We start from the raw sequence: 17,595 nt of genomic DNA, 5'->3' as shown, positions 1-17,595 counted from the left end.
CAAATGGGATTTCAAAGAGTTGGACACAACTGAAAAACCCCCAATGTTTCATACAAGAAAATGGATGCTGAGTTCAGTTACTGTGCTTGTACATGTTTACACACAGAGTAGAAAAGAGAAGTGGGAGACTGAGTGGGGAGGGGTGGAGGAAGAGAAAAAGCAATTTTGATATCTCTTTCTTAAGGAATCCAATCTGAAAAATAGCTTTTGTTTCTTCTCTCTCTCTCTCTCTCTCTCTCTCTCTCTCTCTCTCTCTCTCTCTCTCTCTCTCTCAGTTTGTCTTAAATTGGTGAAGATGCCTCAGCTCCTACAAGACGTCATTTATATCATCGAGACTTTCCAAAAATATGCAAGAGAGGAGGGGGATTGTTGGACACTAAGCTTGGATCAGCTAAAGCAGCTCCTTACAGAGGAGATTGAAGAATTTCTTAAGGTGAGAACCACGAAGAGCTACAATAGGGAAAGATTTTATTCTTTCTTCTTGACCTGGGCCAAGGCAGGCACTCATTTACAAAGGCATGAGTGATTACCCCCTCATTCTACTCTTCCTCCTAAATTAACTATGCTTATAGAATCTGAAACAATTTTTGTCAAGTCAGTTTTATCCTATGTATTTACTTTTCTGATCATGTAAATTTTTGTTTTTAAAAATTTCCTAGACTGTCCATTGTGTCAGGAAATCAAGTACTTTCTCAGGGGGCCACTGACTGTCTTTGGTCCAAAACAATCTATTCAACTTAACATGTAGCGTAAAGGTTTCTCTTTTGCTGTAATCCTATTTAGGAAAATGGATTTGAAGCTGAAAGGGAGTCCAATCCTATCATTTTACAAATGAAGAAACCAAGATCCTGAGATATTGAATGGCCCAAGGTCACCTGAGCAAGTGGTTGATGCAGAATTTGACTAGGGTCCTCTTGTTTCAAATTCCAGGCACTTTCTACATTGCCATTTAATGCCAAATGTCAGTTGAAACCTAAGGATTCTCAACACTCAGGGAAATTCTGGCTGTTTCCAAGTGTTTGTGCTCACCTAAAAATTGGACTGGACATGTAACTACACATTAATAAACTACTTTCTTGCTTTTTCCCCCTATAGCCACTTGATACTCTTACTACAGGAACCAACTTGAATCTTCTGGACAGAGATGGCAATGAGACCATAAGCTTCAATGAATTTATCCTCCTGGTCTTTGGCTTGTTGAATATATGTTACCAGGACATAAGATCTTTCCTAAATCCAGAACCTAAAGCAGAATCTGATACAGAGCAAGAATTGTCTGGGGACGTAGAAGTATGTGAGACCAATGAACTCTACCAAGAAGAAGCAGAACTAGGTCAGTATGAACAAAGGCTGACAGGCACTGAATCTCCATCTCTGGTCAACCCCATAGAAAAAGTATCTGACATACTAACCAAGGAGGACCCTCAGGATGAGACACCCAGATTACTGGGAAGAGAAGTTGAAAAAATCCACGCTAAGAGTCAGTCTCAAGGTGAAGGAGAAAAGCAGAGCCCAGAAAAAACTGAAGTCCAGGCAACAGGAGATGACCAAATCCCACCTGAAGAAAAAAGACCACAAAAGGAATTTGTGAAGACAGCCTGTTCTCAAAAGGAGGAGAAGATTGTAAGTGAGGGACCTGAAGTGCCCAGAGAGCAAAGTGGTAAAGACACAAGGGATCAGCCATCACAGCAGAAAGGGGAACAAAACATGGAGATTCAGAGTGTACACACAGAAGAAAAGGCCCAGAGAAGATCTGAGAGTCAGGAAGGAGCCATCATAAAGGAGGCTGGGGAACACACTGAGACAAGAGAACCATCATCCCAAGAGGTTCATGAGAGAGAATCAGAGACAGTTGATCTGTCAACAGAGAGGGCTGAGGAAAAACTGTCTGAAACCAAGAGATTACCAGAATACAGAGATGATCATGGAACTCCAGATATTCAAGAGTTGTTAGTAAAGATAAAATGTGAAATTCAAGACATATCAGCCAAAGGTGATGACAGCAGAGTCCCAGAGATAGAAGTACTTGTAGATGAGAGGAAAGGGAAGAGAAAACCCGAGAAGTCAGAAACAGTTGGGCAAAAGGGAAATGAGGAAAACAATCAAATAGAAATTCTCACTGAACAAGAGCCTGATAGGAAGGAAAAACAACTTGAGGGACGAGAAGAAGAGGTGGACATTAGGAAAGATTCTGTAACCCCAGAATTAAAATCAGGAGATGATCAGAACCACCTTGAACACAAAGGATCAGCAACCTCAGAGGAAGAGAGCACCTTTTCTGAAATAAGTGAACCGGAATTCTCAGAAGACAATAGAAGTGCCTCTGTGGTAGAGAGAACACCAGAAACAAAAGACAGGATACATGGATCAGAACCACAGGATAACCAGTATGGAGGAAAAAATGGGAGAAACACTCAGACTGTGGACCAACCAACTGAACAATATGATGGACACAAGGTGAAGAATGAGAATGATGGGACACTCTCTGAAATATATGATAATCCAGGAGATGGTGAAAGTGGCTCAGAGTCAAGGGACCTGCCTACACAAAGGAACTGCCAGAGACAAGTGGATTCCCAGGAACAGCATGACCAAGAAGACAGCAAAAATCCTCAAGAATCCCCAGTCCTAAGTGACAAAAGTAGAACCCCAGAAACAGAGGTGCCAATAGATAGAGAACACAATGAGAATACCACAGAAGAACTAGAAAAGCTCACCAAAGAAACAGTGAAGAAATCATCAGTGGCTAAAACACCAGCCACAACTCAGGAGTCTGAGAGTCAGTCAGAGGCTCAGGAATCCATGAAACAAAATCTAACAGCAACATGCCCAAAGACAAAGATCACAGATCCTACAGATGATGATGGTGGGCAGCTTTCCACAGTACAGCAATCAGAGAAAGAAGACCAAAGGAAAGACCCAGAGGTTCATGGCCCAGAAGCAACAGAAGAAGGGGAAGCATCTGAGAGCCAAGAATCCCCATTAGAGGGTCGGGACCCAGAAATACAAGATCTCACCCTGGATTCAAGTCCTGATACCCTGAATCTGGTGACAAGGGAAGACAAGAGCCCCCAGAACCTAGCAGAAGTGAGTGAACAACAATATGTGGTAAATAAAGAGAGTGATTCTTTACCAGGGCTCTCAGAGCAGATAGAAAGGAATCCCAGAGATGCAGACCCTTGTTCATCTTCAGGAGATGAGGTACATTCCAACCCAATACATGAAAATTTACAGACAACACCTGCACAGCCTGACTTCACAGCCCCAAAAGAGCACCTAAGTCAAACTGATACAACTCATACTGATGGTCCTGATTTGAGGGTTGAGAGAGAACCTCAGAAGACTAAGACCTCTGAGTGCCCAGCCCTCCTCAATCCACTCTGCGGCTATGGACAAGAGCTAAGGTATCCAGTAGGAAACCCTGAGCCTGAAGAAAAATATGGCAGCCAGCAAGAGGCCTTAGCAACTCAGCCACAGGAAGATCAGCCTCAGCAAGAAGACCAAAAACAACAAAGAGATGGCAGCCCAAAAAAATGCTGATTGTTATCAGGGAGAAGCAGTCAATAGTGACCTTTGCCAATCAAAAGCCCACCCACTACCCACTCCCACCACAGAAATACATGCAAACACACATACATACATACCTCATCACCATCATCATCATCATCATCACCACCACCACCACCACCATCATCATCATCTCATTCTGAATTTTTATGAAACTAAGTAGCAAAGCATTTAGCCTTGGGAATTACTACCAAGAAAAAAAGACATTTAACCAGGTAAATACAGTCAATTTTTTAAAAATCTAGAATATGACATAGAGTAGCCCACAATGGACTCTGGTCATTTGGGTATCCCTTTTTCTGTAAATTGTTCTCCACTGAAAATTTTAAGGATCTCTCACATATATACTTTTTCATTTTCTCTTTTAACAGCAGATAAAAGTTTCTTCAAATCATATATTTTCAAGTTACTGAATCATAGGGTTTTTAATGGTGGCAATGGGGAAGTAGTCTCTGAAATATTATTTCGCAACCAAAGTATGCTATTCATTCATGGGCACAGATAAGTTATTCTTCTAATTGAGTTTCCAAATTCATTCTAAAATTCCATAAGTCAGTAGAAATAGCCCTGCTTTTAGAGTCAGATAACCTAGGTTTGAATCTCAGTTCTGTGACTAATTGACCTTAGGCAAGTTATTTAAACTTTCTGGACCTCAGTTTCCTCATCTGAAAAATGAGTAGCATGGCTAAGGTAACTCCCAAATTTAAATCTCTGCTATGTATTCCAGATATTAGCGCTAACTAAGCATTTCATCATTCTCCATCACCAGACTAATTGGTTAATTACATTACCCTTAGCTTTGAGGGTCTCTTAAAGGTCTACTTCATAAACACTAGGTCAAAAAATCAGAGTGTGAGCAAAATGGAAGAAAATTTCATGTGTGTGTGCCCAACTCCTACTGTAATCATACATAAAACAGTACCCCTGCTTGCTGTTGTCTTTTTATCCAGATCTGGGAACTTCCAGTGAGGAAATTCCCTCTACCAATGCTGCAGCTCTCTGGGTCACAGAGAGATTAATCAATTTGCCTAAGGTCTAACAGTCATTCTGCATCAGTCTTGAAGCTGATCTCCTTGCCTCAGAGGTTAGTCCACTCTCCACTATGCCACACTCTACTGATCTTTCAGTCCTGGCCTTGTTCAGAGTGATGCATGACAATTGAAAATAAAGTCTATTGATGATCAATTACTTTTTTTTGGTCAATTTTTCCTTCATCTTCCTACCTTGCAAGCACCAAGAGAGAAACAATCATTCATGGTTACTAAGAATTATAGATGATTACATTTAAGGATGATGAGCTCTGTCTGAGTTATCTGTTAGGACTCAGTGAGAGGTCCTAGGAGCACTGTTCTGTTACTTCGATCTGGATTATACACACACACACACACACACACATATACATATACACACTATATGTATACATACACATACATAGATATGCATATCTGTGTATATATGTATATATGTATGTGGTCACTGGGTACCACAAGAGAGTTCTATGATATTACACCAACTTTTTAAATCATTTTCGTTATCTTTCTCTGGACTTTGTTTAGTTTGTCCACTTCCATGTAAGATATGTATGGATATGTGTGTATAAATATGTACACATACACACACCCACATATATATGTATACATATATATGATTTCATATTGGCATGAATTCAAATATTATCAGAAAAGCCACCAAATATATTCTTCTATGCCAGCTATTTTGAAAAAGTATCCTTTTGTCAAAGCAACAAGATTTATCAAGCACCTCTAAGTACCAGATGCAAAAAAGCCCTAGGAATAGAAAAAAAGGCAAAAATAGTGTCTGTACTCAAGGAACTCAGGATCTAATATTGTAGAAAATGTACCCTAAGATTTCAAACCTAGTTGACTGGAAGAATTGTAGTATCATTGCTATAAATGGAAGGAAGAAGGTATGCATGTTAGGAAAAGCTGAGCAAGCTTCTCCATAATGCTATGTTCTATTCTGGCATGTTAGGTTGCCTGGATCTCTGGTTAGTCACTTTAGCAATTCTGGCATTCTTATATACAGGAGATTACACCAAATTCATGATCATGTTTCCCTCCACCAACTCCTTTCTAACTTACGGTATTAGAGAATTGCTTAAAAATCTAAGCGCCTAAGGGATCTGTCTATGGTCATACAACAAGTAGGTTTTAAAGGCAGAATTTGAATTCAGGTGTTCCTGAGTTCATATCCAACTCCATAATGGCAATTAGTACTTAGAAATCCTAAAATCCTAAATCCTAAAATCACCCTCAAATTTCTCTGTAATGGTTAGGACCTTACCAGATGACTGTGTTCCATTTAAGAAGACATTATCTTACATGGAAGTAGATAAATTAAACAAAATCCAAAGAAGGCTAATGAAAATGATTTTCTGTAAAGTTGGTGTAATATCATGGTTTCATATGCAACCCGCTTTGTCCTTTGTATATCAAATTGTTTTGTTAGTAATGTGCAGGTTCATTATTTCTTTTAAAACTTGCTTTTAAAAATTAGTTTTAAAAAAGTTGTTTTGGGGGGGATTGATCAGGAGTCAAAAGATGGGGGCCTATTGATAGTCTGAAATTTTCCAACTACATGACTTCGATCAAGTCCCCATTGTTGTTAGGGTGGAGTGAGGTGTATGGGGTGTTCAGAAGGACTAGCACATCTAGCTTGCGGGCTTGCCAAGCCCTTTCCCAGGCCTGTTCATCCACCTCTGTTGCCCACCTGTCACCTGCAGTTTCAAGAAGCTATAGCATGCCCAGTAACCACACCCTGGTCAAACCATCTCAACAGGCAGGCTAGACCAAGTTAAGGATAACTGACAGGCCTCAAACCTGTCAGCAAATTAGGGAGATGTCTACCTCTACCATGGATAACAATTTGTTCCAAGGACCATGAAGGTGGCTGAAACGGGTATTGTGGAGCACTTAGAACTTGTTCAGCCACGAAAGATGCCAAGGCCATTCACTGCATCCCAGGCCATCCCCAGTCATCTTGACTTTTGTCTTGCCACTGGACTTTGATGACTCTGGAAGAGAGAGTGAGGTTGCTGACTTTGTGCAAATCTGCCTCACTTAAATCTAATTCACATTCAAGTCATCACCTCACGATATCATTGGTCTCATAGAACAACTGTCAAAAGTACAACCATCCTCCCAGCCTCATGCCTACACTTTTCACTTGCTCTCATACCTAATCTGTTGCCAAGTCTTATTATTTCTACATTCTTTACATACCTTACATCTTTCTCTCTCCACTCACAAAGCTTCCACTATATAGAGACTTTTATCATATCATGCCTGGGCTAATTGCAATCGCCTTCTGGTCAGTCTTCCTGCCTCAGGTCTCTCCCCACTCATCTACCTTCTACTTAGCTGCCAAAGTGATCTTCCTAAAGCATAGGTCTGACCATGTCATTACCCTCCTCCTGCTCAACTCCACAAATTCCTGGGGCTTATTCTTCTCTCTAGGATCAAATATAAAACTCTGCTTGGCTATTAAAGTCCTTTACAACATGGCCCTTCCCACCTTTCCAGTCTTTTTATACTTCATTCTTCTTTACAAACTCTAGGCTCTCACAACACTGACCTTATTGTTCCTGCGACACATTTTCTACCTCCTATCTCAGTGACTTTTCCTTGGCTGTTCCCAAAGGCCTCTCACTAGACTTCTACCTTCTGGCTTCCATGATCTCTTTTCTTTTTTGATGTAAATAATGTTTTATTTTTTAATTACATGTAAAGATAGTTTTCAACATTCATTACACATTAATACACATATTTCCAAATTGGTCATGGGAAAAACAGGAAAAAAGGGATAATCACCCTACAGAACAAAAAGGAAAAAAAAGGCATGGAAATGGTACTATTTCAAGCAACGACAAGTAGAACTGGGTAGTGGTATGGTAGAATACTTAGAGGCAACTAAGGTGTAAAAAGACTGGAAAGGTAGGCAGAGGGAGTCAGATAGAGAGCTTTATATTTGAGCCAGGAGGAAATAGGGAGCCACTGGGGGTCATTGAGCATAATGGTGACATAGTCAGACCTATGCTTTAGAAAAAAAATCCCTTTGCAGCTAAATGGATGATGAATGAGAGTAGAGGAAGATGAATCATGAAAATCAGTTAGAAGGCTGTTGCAATAGTCTAGGTAAGGAGTGATGAGTGTCTTAACTAGAGGTGTGGTTGTATGAGTGGAGAGAAGGGGACATAAATGATAGACCTAATAGGAGAAAGAACAAGACTTGGAAAGAGATTGGATATAGAGGGTGAGTGTGAAAAGTCAAGGACAATACTGAGATTTCAAGCTTGGGGAACTGGGAGGAAGGTGGTATCACTGCCAGTAATGAGAAATTTGGGAGGAGAGGATGGTTTTAGGAGAAAGATAATAATAAAGATGGGCAGCTAGGTGGTGCAATTGATAGAGCACCAGTACAGGAGTCAGGAGGACCTGAATTCAAATCTCACCTCAGACATTTGACACTCACTAGCTGTGTGACCTTGGGCAAGTTGCTTAACCCCAATTGCCTCATCCTGGGTCATCTCCAGTCATCCTGATGAATATCTGGTCACTGGATTCAGATGGCTCTGGAGGAGAAATGAGGCTGTTGACCTGCACAGCCCTCCCTCACTCAAAACAAAGTCAAGTGCAAATCATATCATTATTTCTCTGATGGTATGGTCTTCTTCGGCCATGAAGGATGTGCACACACACACACACACACACACACACACACACACACACTTTCACATTAGTCATGATGTAAGGAAGAATTAGAACTAATGGGACGAAACTTGAGAGAAAAGAAACAAAAGAAAAGGAGAGCAAGTAGTATGCTTCCATCTGCATTTTTCTCTGAATGTGGATAGCATTTTCCATCATGAGTCTTTTGGATCAACATTATTTTTATCATGCTGATGTTATGGTGTGAATTGTTCTCTTGCTTCTTCTCATTTTGTTCTTCATAAATTCATACAAATCTTTCCAGGTTTCATCACTTCTTAGAGTGTGATAATATTCCATTACATTCCCCAATCCACAGACTGATAGGTAATTTCCTCTCTGTTCCTTTTGTTTGGTTATGAGGTGACCTTTAATATGTAGGTCATGTATCCATTTGTAGCTTAACTAGTAAATAGTGGGAGATATTGATCTAAACCTAATTTTTGCCAAGCTGATGTGTAGGTTTCCTAGCAGTTTTTGTCAAATATTGAGTCATTACCCAGAAGCTGGGATAATTGGACTTATAGAATATTAGCCTACCAAGCTTGCTTGCTTCAGTTTGCTGTGAGCATAATCTGTTCTGCTGATTGAAATCTTTAGATCTGCTATTATTTGCTTCCCTTCTTACCTACTTTTTTCATTAATTCCCTTGAGATCCTTGACCTTTTAGCTTCCTTAAAAATTATGGAGGAGCCAAGATGGCAGAATAGAAAGGTACACATATGCTAGCTCCAAACCCACAGCCCATAAAATACCTGTAAAGAAGAACTCCCAACAAATTCTGGAGCAGCAGAAGCCACAGAACAACGAGTGGAGGAGATTTCTGTTCCAGAGGGACCTGAAAAACCAACACCAAAGGTCTGTTGTGCACCGGACCCAGAGCAGAGCCCAGCCCTGCCTTGGCCTCGTGGCACCCAGAGGAGCAGATCCGAGCAGGCTTCAGGGATGGAATCTCCAGCAGCTACACAGGTCCCTCCACCCACGGGTGCTAAAGGTCAGTGAGAGAGTCTTTTTGGCTCCCCGAAAGGGGAGCAGGGTGTCTCCAAAACTCAGGCCCCCTTGGGAGGCAGCAGCAGAGGACAAGGGCTCCCAAAGCAGGCAGGAGCTCGGATCCATTGTTGAAGTTCTCCACATAAACCCCCTGAGGGAACTGAGTTCCCTGTGGCTGCCCTGCCCCCACCTGAGCACCTGAACTCAATCTCACACTGAATAGCAGCCCTGCCCCTGCCAAAAGCCCTGAGGCTGGGAAGCAGCATTTGAATCTCAGACCCCAAGTGCTGGCTGGGCAGATCTGGAAGCCTGATGGGTGTGGAAAGGACACTCAGAAGTCAAGTCACTGGCTGGGAAAATGCCCAGAAAAGGGGAAAAAGATAAGACCATAGAAGGTTACTTTATTGGTGAACAGATATCTCCTCCCATCCTTTTAGATGAGGAAGAACAAGGCTTACCATCAGGGAAAGACACAGAAGTCAAGGCTTCTATATCCCAAACATCCAGAATAAATATTCAATGGGCGCAGGCCATGGAGGAGCTCAAAAAGGATTTTGAAAATCAAGTTAGAGAGGTGGAGGAAAAACTGGGAAGAGAAATGAGAGAGATGCAAGAAAAGCATCAAAAGCGGGTCAACACCTTGCTAAAGGAGACCCCAAAAAATGCTGAAGAAAATAACACCTTGAAAAATAGGCTAACTCAATTGGCAAAAGAGGGTCAAAAAGCCAATGAGGAGAAGAATGCTTTAAAAAGCAGAATTAGCCAAATGGAAAAGGAGATTCAAAAGCTCACTGAAGAAAACAGTTCTTTCAAAATTGGAATGGAACAAATGGAGGCTAATGACTTTATGAAAAACCAAGAAATCACAAAACAAAACCAAAAGAATGAAAAAATGGAAGATAATGTGAAATATCTCATTGGAAAAACAACTGACCTGAAAAATAGATCCAGGAGAGACAATTTAAAAATTATGGGACTACCTGAAAGCCATGATCTAAAAAAGAGCCTAGACATCATCTTTCATGAAATTATCAAGGAAAACTGCCCTGAGATTCTAGAACCAGAGGGTAAAATAAATATTGAAAGAATCCACTGATCACCACCTGAAAGAGATCCAAAAAGAGAAACTCCTAGGAACATTGTGGCCAAATTCCAGAGTTCCCTGGTCAAGGAGAAAATATTGCAAACAGCTAGAAAGAAACAATTCAAGTATTGTGGAAATACAATCAGGATAACACAATATCTAGCAGCTTCTACATTAAGGGATCGAAGGGCGTGGAATAGGATGTTCCAGAAGTCAAAGGAACTAGGACTGAAATCAAGAATCACCTACCCAGCAAAACTGAGTATAATACTTCAGGGGAAAAAAATGGTCTTTCAATGAAATAGAGGACTTTCAAGCATTCTTGATGAAAAGACCAGAGCTGAAAAGAAAATGTGACTTTCAAACACAAGAATGAAGAGAAGCATGAAAAGGTAAACAGCAAAGAGAAGTCATAAGGGACTTACTAAAGTTGAACTGTTTACATTCCTACATGGAAAGACAATATTTGTAACTCTTGAAACTTTTCAGTATCTGGGTAGTTGGTGGGATTACACACACACACACACACACACACACACACACACATACACACACACACACACACACAGACAAAGAGCACAAAGTGAATTGAATAAGATGGGATCATATCTCAAAAAAATGAAATTAAGCGGTTAGAGAGAAATATATTGGGAGGAGAAAGGGAGAAATGGAATGCAGCAAATTATCTCTCATAAAAGAGGCAAGCAAAAGACTTTTTAGTGGAGGCAAAAAGAGGGGAGGTGAGAGAAAAACATGAAATTTACTCTCATCACATTCCACTAAAGGAAGGAATAAAATGCACACTCATTTTGGTATGAAAAAAAAGAATTGTATTATATTTTCTAATGCTACAAAATAATTCTTTGGTATTTTGATTGGTTTGACACTGAAAGTAAATTAATTTATGTAGTATTGTCATTTTTATTATATTGGATCATCCTACCTGTGAACAATTAATATTTGCCCAATTATTAAAATGTCTCTTTCTTTGTGTAAACAGTGTTTCATTATCATATTCACATAATTTTTCAGGTGTATCATATTAGGTAGACTCCCAGGTAATTTGTACGTTTTGTAGGGTTCTCTTTCATATCTTTCTGTTGAGTTTTATTGGTAATATAAAGAAATGCTTGTGATTTATTTCAGTTGAATTATATTTCCTGTAAATTTACTAGTTATTGTTTCAATTAATTTTTACTTGACTACCTAGAGTTTTCTTTGTTTCATCTTTGTTCATATTTATTCCTTCCATTTATTTTTTATTGTTATAGCTATCATGTCTAGTTATCATATATATATACATATAACACATATACAGTTATTAAATAGTAATAATGAAAATAGAAATCTGTTTTACCCTCAATCTTATTGGAAAGGACTCTAATTTATTCCCATTATGCATGTTAGCCTTTCCCAGCGCTTGTTCATTTTAATGTTTTCCCTTTGAGATTATCTCCAATTCATCCAACCCATATCTGATTGGTAAATGGTTGTTTGCATGTTTCCTATTCCATTAGACTGTGAGTTCCTTGAGAGCAGTGACTGGTTTGTTTTATTTTAACTTTCTTTGTATCCCCAGCACCTAGCACAATGCCTGGCACCAACTAGACACTTAATAATTGTTAATTGACTTAACTTGGCTGTTGTTCTTATGCAAATGATATTTACCCTGTTAAGAAATGTCTCTTTACTCCTATTTCTGGAAATAGGAATCTCTTTGACAGTATATTACTCATTTCAAGAAATGAGAATATACTGTCAAAGAGATTTTTCTGCATCTATTGATATAGACATATGATTGTTATTGCTATTAATGAGTTTTCCTAATATTAGGAAAATCGGGAGAAGGAAAAGGCAAATCACTTCAGTATCTTTGCTAAGAAAACCCCAAAATGTGATCAGGAAGGGCTGGACACAACTGAAAACAACTAAACAACAGCAAAAATATAAAAGCCAACTCTAAATTTCTGTTATAAATCCAATCTGTTATAATTCCATAAATACAATAACTTGATGTCATTGCCTCTTTACTAAGAGGCATCAATGTCCATTAAAGATATTGGTCTATAGTTTTATTTCCCTACTTTGATTTTCCTTGGTTTAGTTATTGAGAATATGTTTATATCATGAACAAACTTAGCAGGACCCTGCCTTTTGCTGTTTCCTTGTTGAGTTGAATATATTTCTACACCAAATTGTGTAAATTTATTGTATCCTCCTTTGACAACTTCAGATAAAAATGAGGTTGAAATGATGCCTACTCTCTGAACCTCTTCGTCATTTCTACTTCCTCATGGATTTCTACTCATATACCCCAATTTTGCGAGATAAATTCCCTACTTCCTTACCCTTTTCCTCTTAGGGTATCCTTTCCCCCAGTCCCTTCGTTTCTTTCTTCTTTTAAGATCATAAAAATACAAGAAGAACACTGACTCTCAGGCCTCCTATCTTAATTAACTCTTCAATGACATTAAAGTTCTGAAGGAACACTTCAATCATTTCCCTTCCCATTAGACGGTTGAAAGTTCATGCTTATCAAATCTCTTCTGACTACTAGCTCACATTTACCTTTTAATAGTTCTCATCTTCTGTGTATTTCTGTTCAATTTTGTTTTTTCCTTTTTTTCTTAATCAGGAAGGCATGAAGTTCCTTTCTTCACTGAAGTTCCATTTTTTTCCTGTTGGATGATTATTCTCAGTTTTGCTGAACAAATTATTCTTGGTTGTTGTTATTATTCAGTTGTTTCAGTCATGTCCAACTCTTCGTGAGCCCATTTGGGGTTTTCTGGCAGAGATACTCTGGAGTAGTTTGCCATTTCCTTCTCTAGTTCATTTGACAGATGAGGAAATTGAGGCAAACAGGATTAAGTGACTTACCTAGGGTCACACAACTAGTAAGTGTCTGAGGTCACATTGGAGCTCAGGAAGATGAGTCTTTCTGACTCCAGATCCAGAGCTCTATCCACTGTACCACCTAGCTGCACTGACTCTTGGTGGTAGAACTGTATATTTTGCCTTTTAGAACATCATTCTTTGCTATCTACTTTTTTTATAGAGTTAGCTGCCAAATCTTGTCCAATTTTGAATGTGGTCCCTCAGTACTTGAAATCATTCTTCTTGACTTCTTATAGTATTTTTTTTTTACCTGGAAGCTCTGGATTTTGGCTATAATGTTCCTAGGAGTTTTCATTTGGAGGTTGTTTTCAGGAGGTGGTCAGAGGATTCTTTACATTTTTCACTGTGCCCTTGGATTCTAAGAGATCTGGTAGTTGTCCTTCATGGCTTCTTGAAATATGACGTCCAGCTGATCTCTTTCTCTCTGTCTCTGTCTCTCTCTATCTGTCTCTATCTCTCTCTCTTTCTCTCTGTCTCTAACTCTGTCTCTCTCATCATGGCTTTCAGGTAGTTCAGTGATTCTTAAATTCTCTCCTTGATGTTGGTCTCTTCATAACATTTCTACTGATTCAGTCTTTTCTGCCTTAATAAAATGGGTCCATTTCAATAGCATTTGATGAATTACTACTGTTGCTACTCTTACCTCATCACTGTACCAGGTATCTTTGGAGATAACAAAAATACAACATCCTCCAATTCAATTAAACATTTTCTAAAATTATTTATTTATTTTTAGTTTTCAATATTCATTTCCACAAGATTTTGCATTCCAAATTTTCTCCTCATCTCTCCCCCCACCCCACCCACACTGTGCATTCTGACTATCCCTTCCCCCAATTTACCCTCCCTTCTATCACACCCCTCCCTTCCCTTATCCTTATCTCTTCTATTTTCTTGTAGGTCGAGATAGATTTCTATACCTCATTACCTGTATTTCCTATTTCCCAGTTGCATGTAAAAACAATTTTTAACATTTGTTTTTAAAACTTTTGAGTTCCAACTTCTCTTCCTTCCTCCCTCCCCACCTATCCCCATTGAGAAGGCAAGTAATTCAATATAAGTTCTACATGTGTAGTTATGCAAAAGACTTCCATAAAAGTCATATTGTAAAAAACTAACTATATTTCCCTCCATCCTATCCTGCCTCCCATTTATTCTATTTTCTCTTTTGACCTTGTCCCTCCAAAAAAGTGTTTACTTCTAATTACTCCTTCCTCCCATTTGCCCTCCCTTCTATCATGCCCCCCACACCTCACTTATCCCCTTCTCCCCTAATTTTCTATAGTGTAACATAGAGTTTCATGCCAAATTGAATGTGCATTTTATTCCCTCTTTAAGCCAACTGTGTTGAGGGTAAGCTTCACTTTTATCTCCCCCCTTTTCCCTCCATTGAAAAAACTTTTTATTGCCTCTTTTATGAGAGATGATTTGCCCCATTCTGTTTCTCCCCTTCTCCTCCCAATATATTCCTCCCTCAGTCCTTAATTTTATTTTTTCAGATAGCATCCCTTCCTATTCAACTAACCCTATGCTCTCCAAATACTGAGAAAAGTCTCAAGAGTTATAGATATTATCTTTCCATGTAGAAATGTAAACAGTTCAACTTTAGTGAGTCCCTTATGATTTCTCTTTCCTGTTTACCTTTTCATGCTTCTGTTGATTCTTGTGCTTGAAATTCAAATTTTCTGTTCAGCTCTGGTCTTTTCATCTTGAAAGTTCTCTATTTCATTGAATGACCATTTTTTCCTCTGTAGTATTATACTGTTTTTCTGGGTAGGTTTTAATCCTAACTCTTTTGACTTCTGGAATATCATATTCCAACCCCTTTGATCCCTTAATGTAGAAGCTGCTAGATCTTGGGTTATCCTGATTATATTTCCACAATACTTGAATTTTTTTTTTGACTGCCTTCAATATTTTCTCCTTGATCTGAGAACTCTGGAATTTGGCTACAATATTCCTAGGAGTTTTTCTTTTTGGATCTCTTTCAATATTTATTTTACCTTCTGGTTCTAGAATATCAGGGCAGTTTTCCTTGATAATTTCATGAAAGATGATGTCTTTACTCTTTTTTTGATTATGACTTTCAGGTAGTCCCATGATTTTTAAATTGTCTCTCCTGGATCTATTTTCCAGGTCAGTTGAATTAGACAAATTTATTAAACACCTACTGTGTATAACATACTGTGCTCAGTAGTGGAAGTGCAAAGACAAAAACAGAACATTGTCTGCCCTCAAGGAGCTTATATTCTAATGGGAAGATCCAAGATGTACAAAGAAAAGTAAATACGTATACAAAGTTATATAATGTAACTTCTAGGGGAATAGCTCTAAGAAATGGATAGGATTAGAAAGGCTTTATGTAGGAAGCTGCATCAGAGATATACTTTGAGGGAAAACAGGAACTTTGTGAGGCAGATATGAGGAGGGATTGCATTTCAAGTATGGTGGACCACCTAAGGGAAAGTCTAGAAGCAAGAGCTAGAATGTCACATTCAGGGGACACTTAGCAAGCCAGTTTGACTGGAATATAAGGTATGTCAGGATGAGCAATATGCAATAATCCTTAAAGGTCAGCTGGAGACATCTTGTGTCATCGACTTAGAGGTAGCAGCTATATTAGAAGCTATCTAATGCAAAACCTTGTTTTACTAGTGATAGAACTGAGACCCAAGGAGATGAAACAATGTGTCCAAAATAACACAAGTAGCAAAGTGGCAGAGCTAGATTTGAGCCCACTCCCTCCAACTCCAGATTCAATGCTCTTACATGATCAACAAAATCAATTCTATTTTATCCTGAAGACAATAAAAACCCACTAGATATTCTTAAACAGGGGAGTCATGTGGTCAGACTTGAGTCTGTGGACTATTAATTTCCTAGCTCTGTGTTGATTAGATTGGAAAGGAGAAGAGTGGGACGCAGGCAAAACAATTAGAAAGCTATTGCAATAGTCTAGGCAAGAGGAGATGAGAGCCTGGACTAGGGTATCATATAAGACCTGGTCTCAGCATTTGAGGCTCTTACAACTGTCTAGGAAGTGATACAAGTATGACATGCATGAAATATTTTTCCTGTCTGTAAAATGAAAATAGTATCCCTGCTAGTTTCAATGTTGAGTTGAAATCTTCAGCAAGCAAAGTTCAGAAAGGAACCCTAGGGGATACATTAAGGAAATCAGTATGCTTCCATTATTCTGTGACATTGCCAATGATTTTACTATTTTTATATAAGAATAAGAGATAAACTTATTTAAAGTTCCTCTGACCATAAATATCAGCTGAGGCTCAGAACAAGGGTACATATGCTTTACCAAAGGTGTTTGTCATTGTTATGGAGGAGACCTGTCAAAACAATAAGCATTTATAAAATGGTTACCATGGGCCAGGCATTGTCCTAAGCATTTTGGATAAAAATATAAGCAAAAAGAAAGGTGATCTCTGACTTTAAGAAGCAAATATTCTAATGGGGGAAGCCAGCATACTGAAGAATAGTAGGAAAAATCAAAGAGCCAAGGCTGACAGGTCTGGGCTCTCTCTCAAAATGGAGATTTGGCCCAGTATTGACCTTAAAAAGCCATCCCACATGATCAAGTCCTACAGATGCTTCTGTTTGCACCTGGTATCATGATGATTGTATCAAGCCTTCCAGAAGAGAACCATAACCACTCAAAAGTGTTTGGCCCAATCATATATCCAGGAAATCATCTTTGGGAAATTACAAAGCTCCATTAGGTGGTATAGTAGATGGAGTGGTAGGCCTGGAGTCAGGAAGATCTGAATTCAAATACAGGTTCAGATATTTACTAGGTGTGTGACCCTGGGTAAATCCTTTTGCCTCAGTTTTCTTATCTGTAAAATTGGGATAATAATAAAACCTACCTCCCAGGGTTGCTTTGAAGATCAAATGAGATAATATTTATAAAGCACCTAATACAATGCCTAGCACACAATAAATGCTATATAAATGTTAGTTATCATTATTAAATGACCCCAAACCTCTCAGAAATAAAAGGCTCATATTTTTATTGGGACAGAGGAGGCAATCAGAGTTAAGTTACTTGCCCAAAGTCCCACTGCTAGTAAGTGTCTAAGGCCAGATTTGAACTCAGGTCTTCCTGACTCCAAGGTTGGTACTCCATCCACTGAACCATCTAGTTCTGTCCCATATTTTTAAAATAAATATTCTACTGATGTGGTGGAAAGCTGCTAGTCACAGAACACTACAGTTTCTTAATTCTTTAAAATGAGCATTACACAGAGGGAAATGGAGAGATTCAAGGTGTATGAAAGAAGACTGACACATAGAGGAAATAAAGAACCTCCCAAAACT

The 17,595-nt window shown here is 38.9% G+C and overlaps 1 protein-coding gene across 1 annotated transcript; it reads left to right on the top strand.

The window, feature by feature from the left end:
* Window positions 1-295: 295 nt before the first annotated feature.
* TCHHL1 (trichohyalin like 1) lies at window positions 296-3,540 on the top strand. Its single transcript, XM_072638505.1, has 2 exons — window positions 296-433; window positions 1,096-3,540. Exons 1-2 carry the CDS (start codon window positions 296-298, stop codon window positions 3,538-3,540), a joined length of 2,583 nt encoding a protein of 860 aa, XP_072494606.1.
* The last annotated feature ends 14,055 nt before the right edge of the window (window positions 3,541-17,595 follow it).

The sequence above is a fragment of the Notamacropus eugenii genome, chromosome 2, assembly GCF_028372415.1.
Source record: "Notamacropus eugenii isolate mMacEug1 chromosome 2, mMacEug1.pri_v2, whole genome shotgun sequence".
NCBI classification, from domain to species: Eukaryota; Metazoa; Chordata; class Mammalia; order Diprotodontia; family Macropodidae; genus Notamacropus; species Notamacropus eugenii.
Note: the sequence above shows the minus strand (reverse complement) of the source record. Positions and strands in the feature narration are given on the sequence as shown.

Bases quoted from the DNA above. Each gene is read 5' to 3' on its own strand.
- TCHHL1 (XM_072638505.1), top strand. From the start codon at position 296: ATGCCTCAGCTCCTACAAGACGTCATTTATATCATCGAGACTTTCCAA. The intron at 434-1,095 runs GTGAGAACCACG...TTCCCCCTATAG, and splicing joins AGATTGAAGAATTTCTTAAG to CCACTTGATACTCTTACTAC.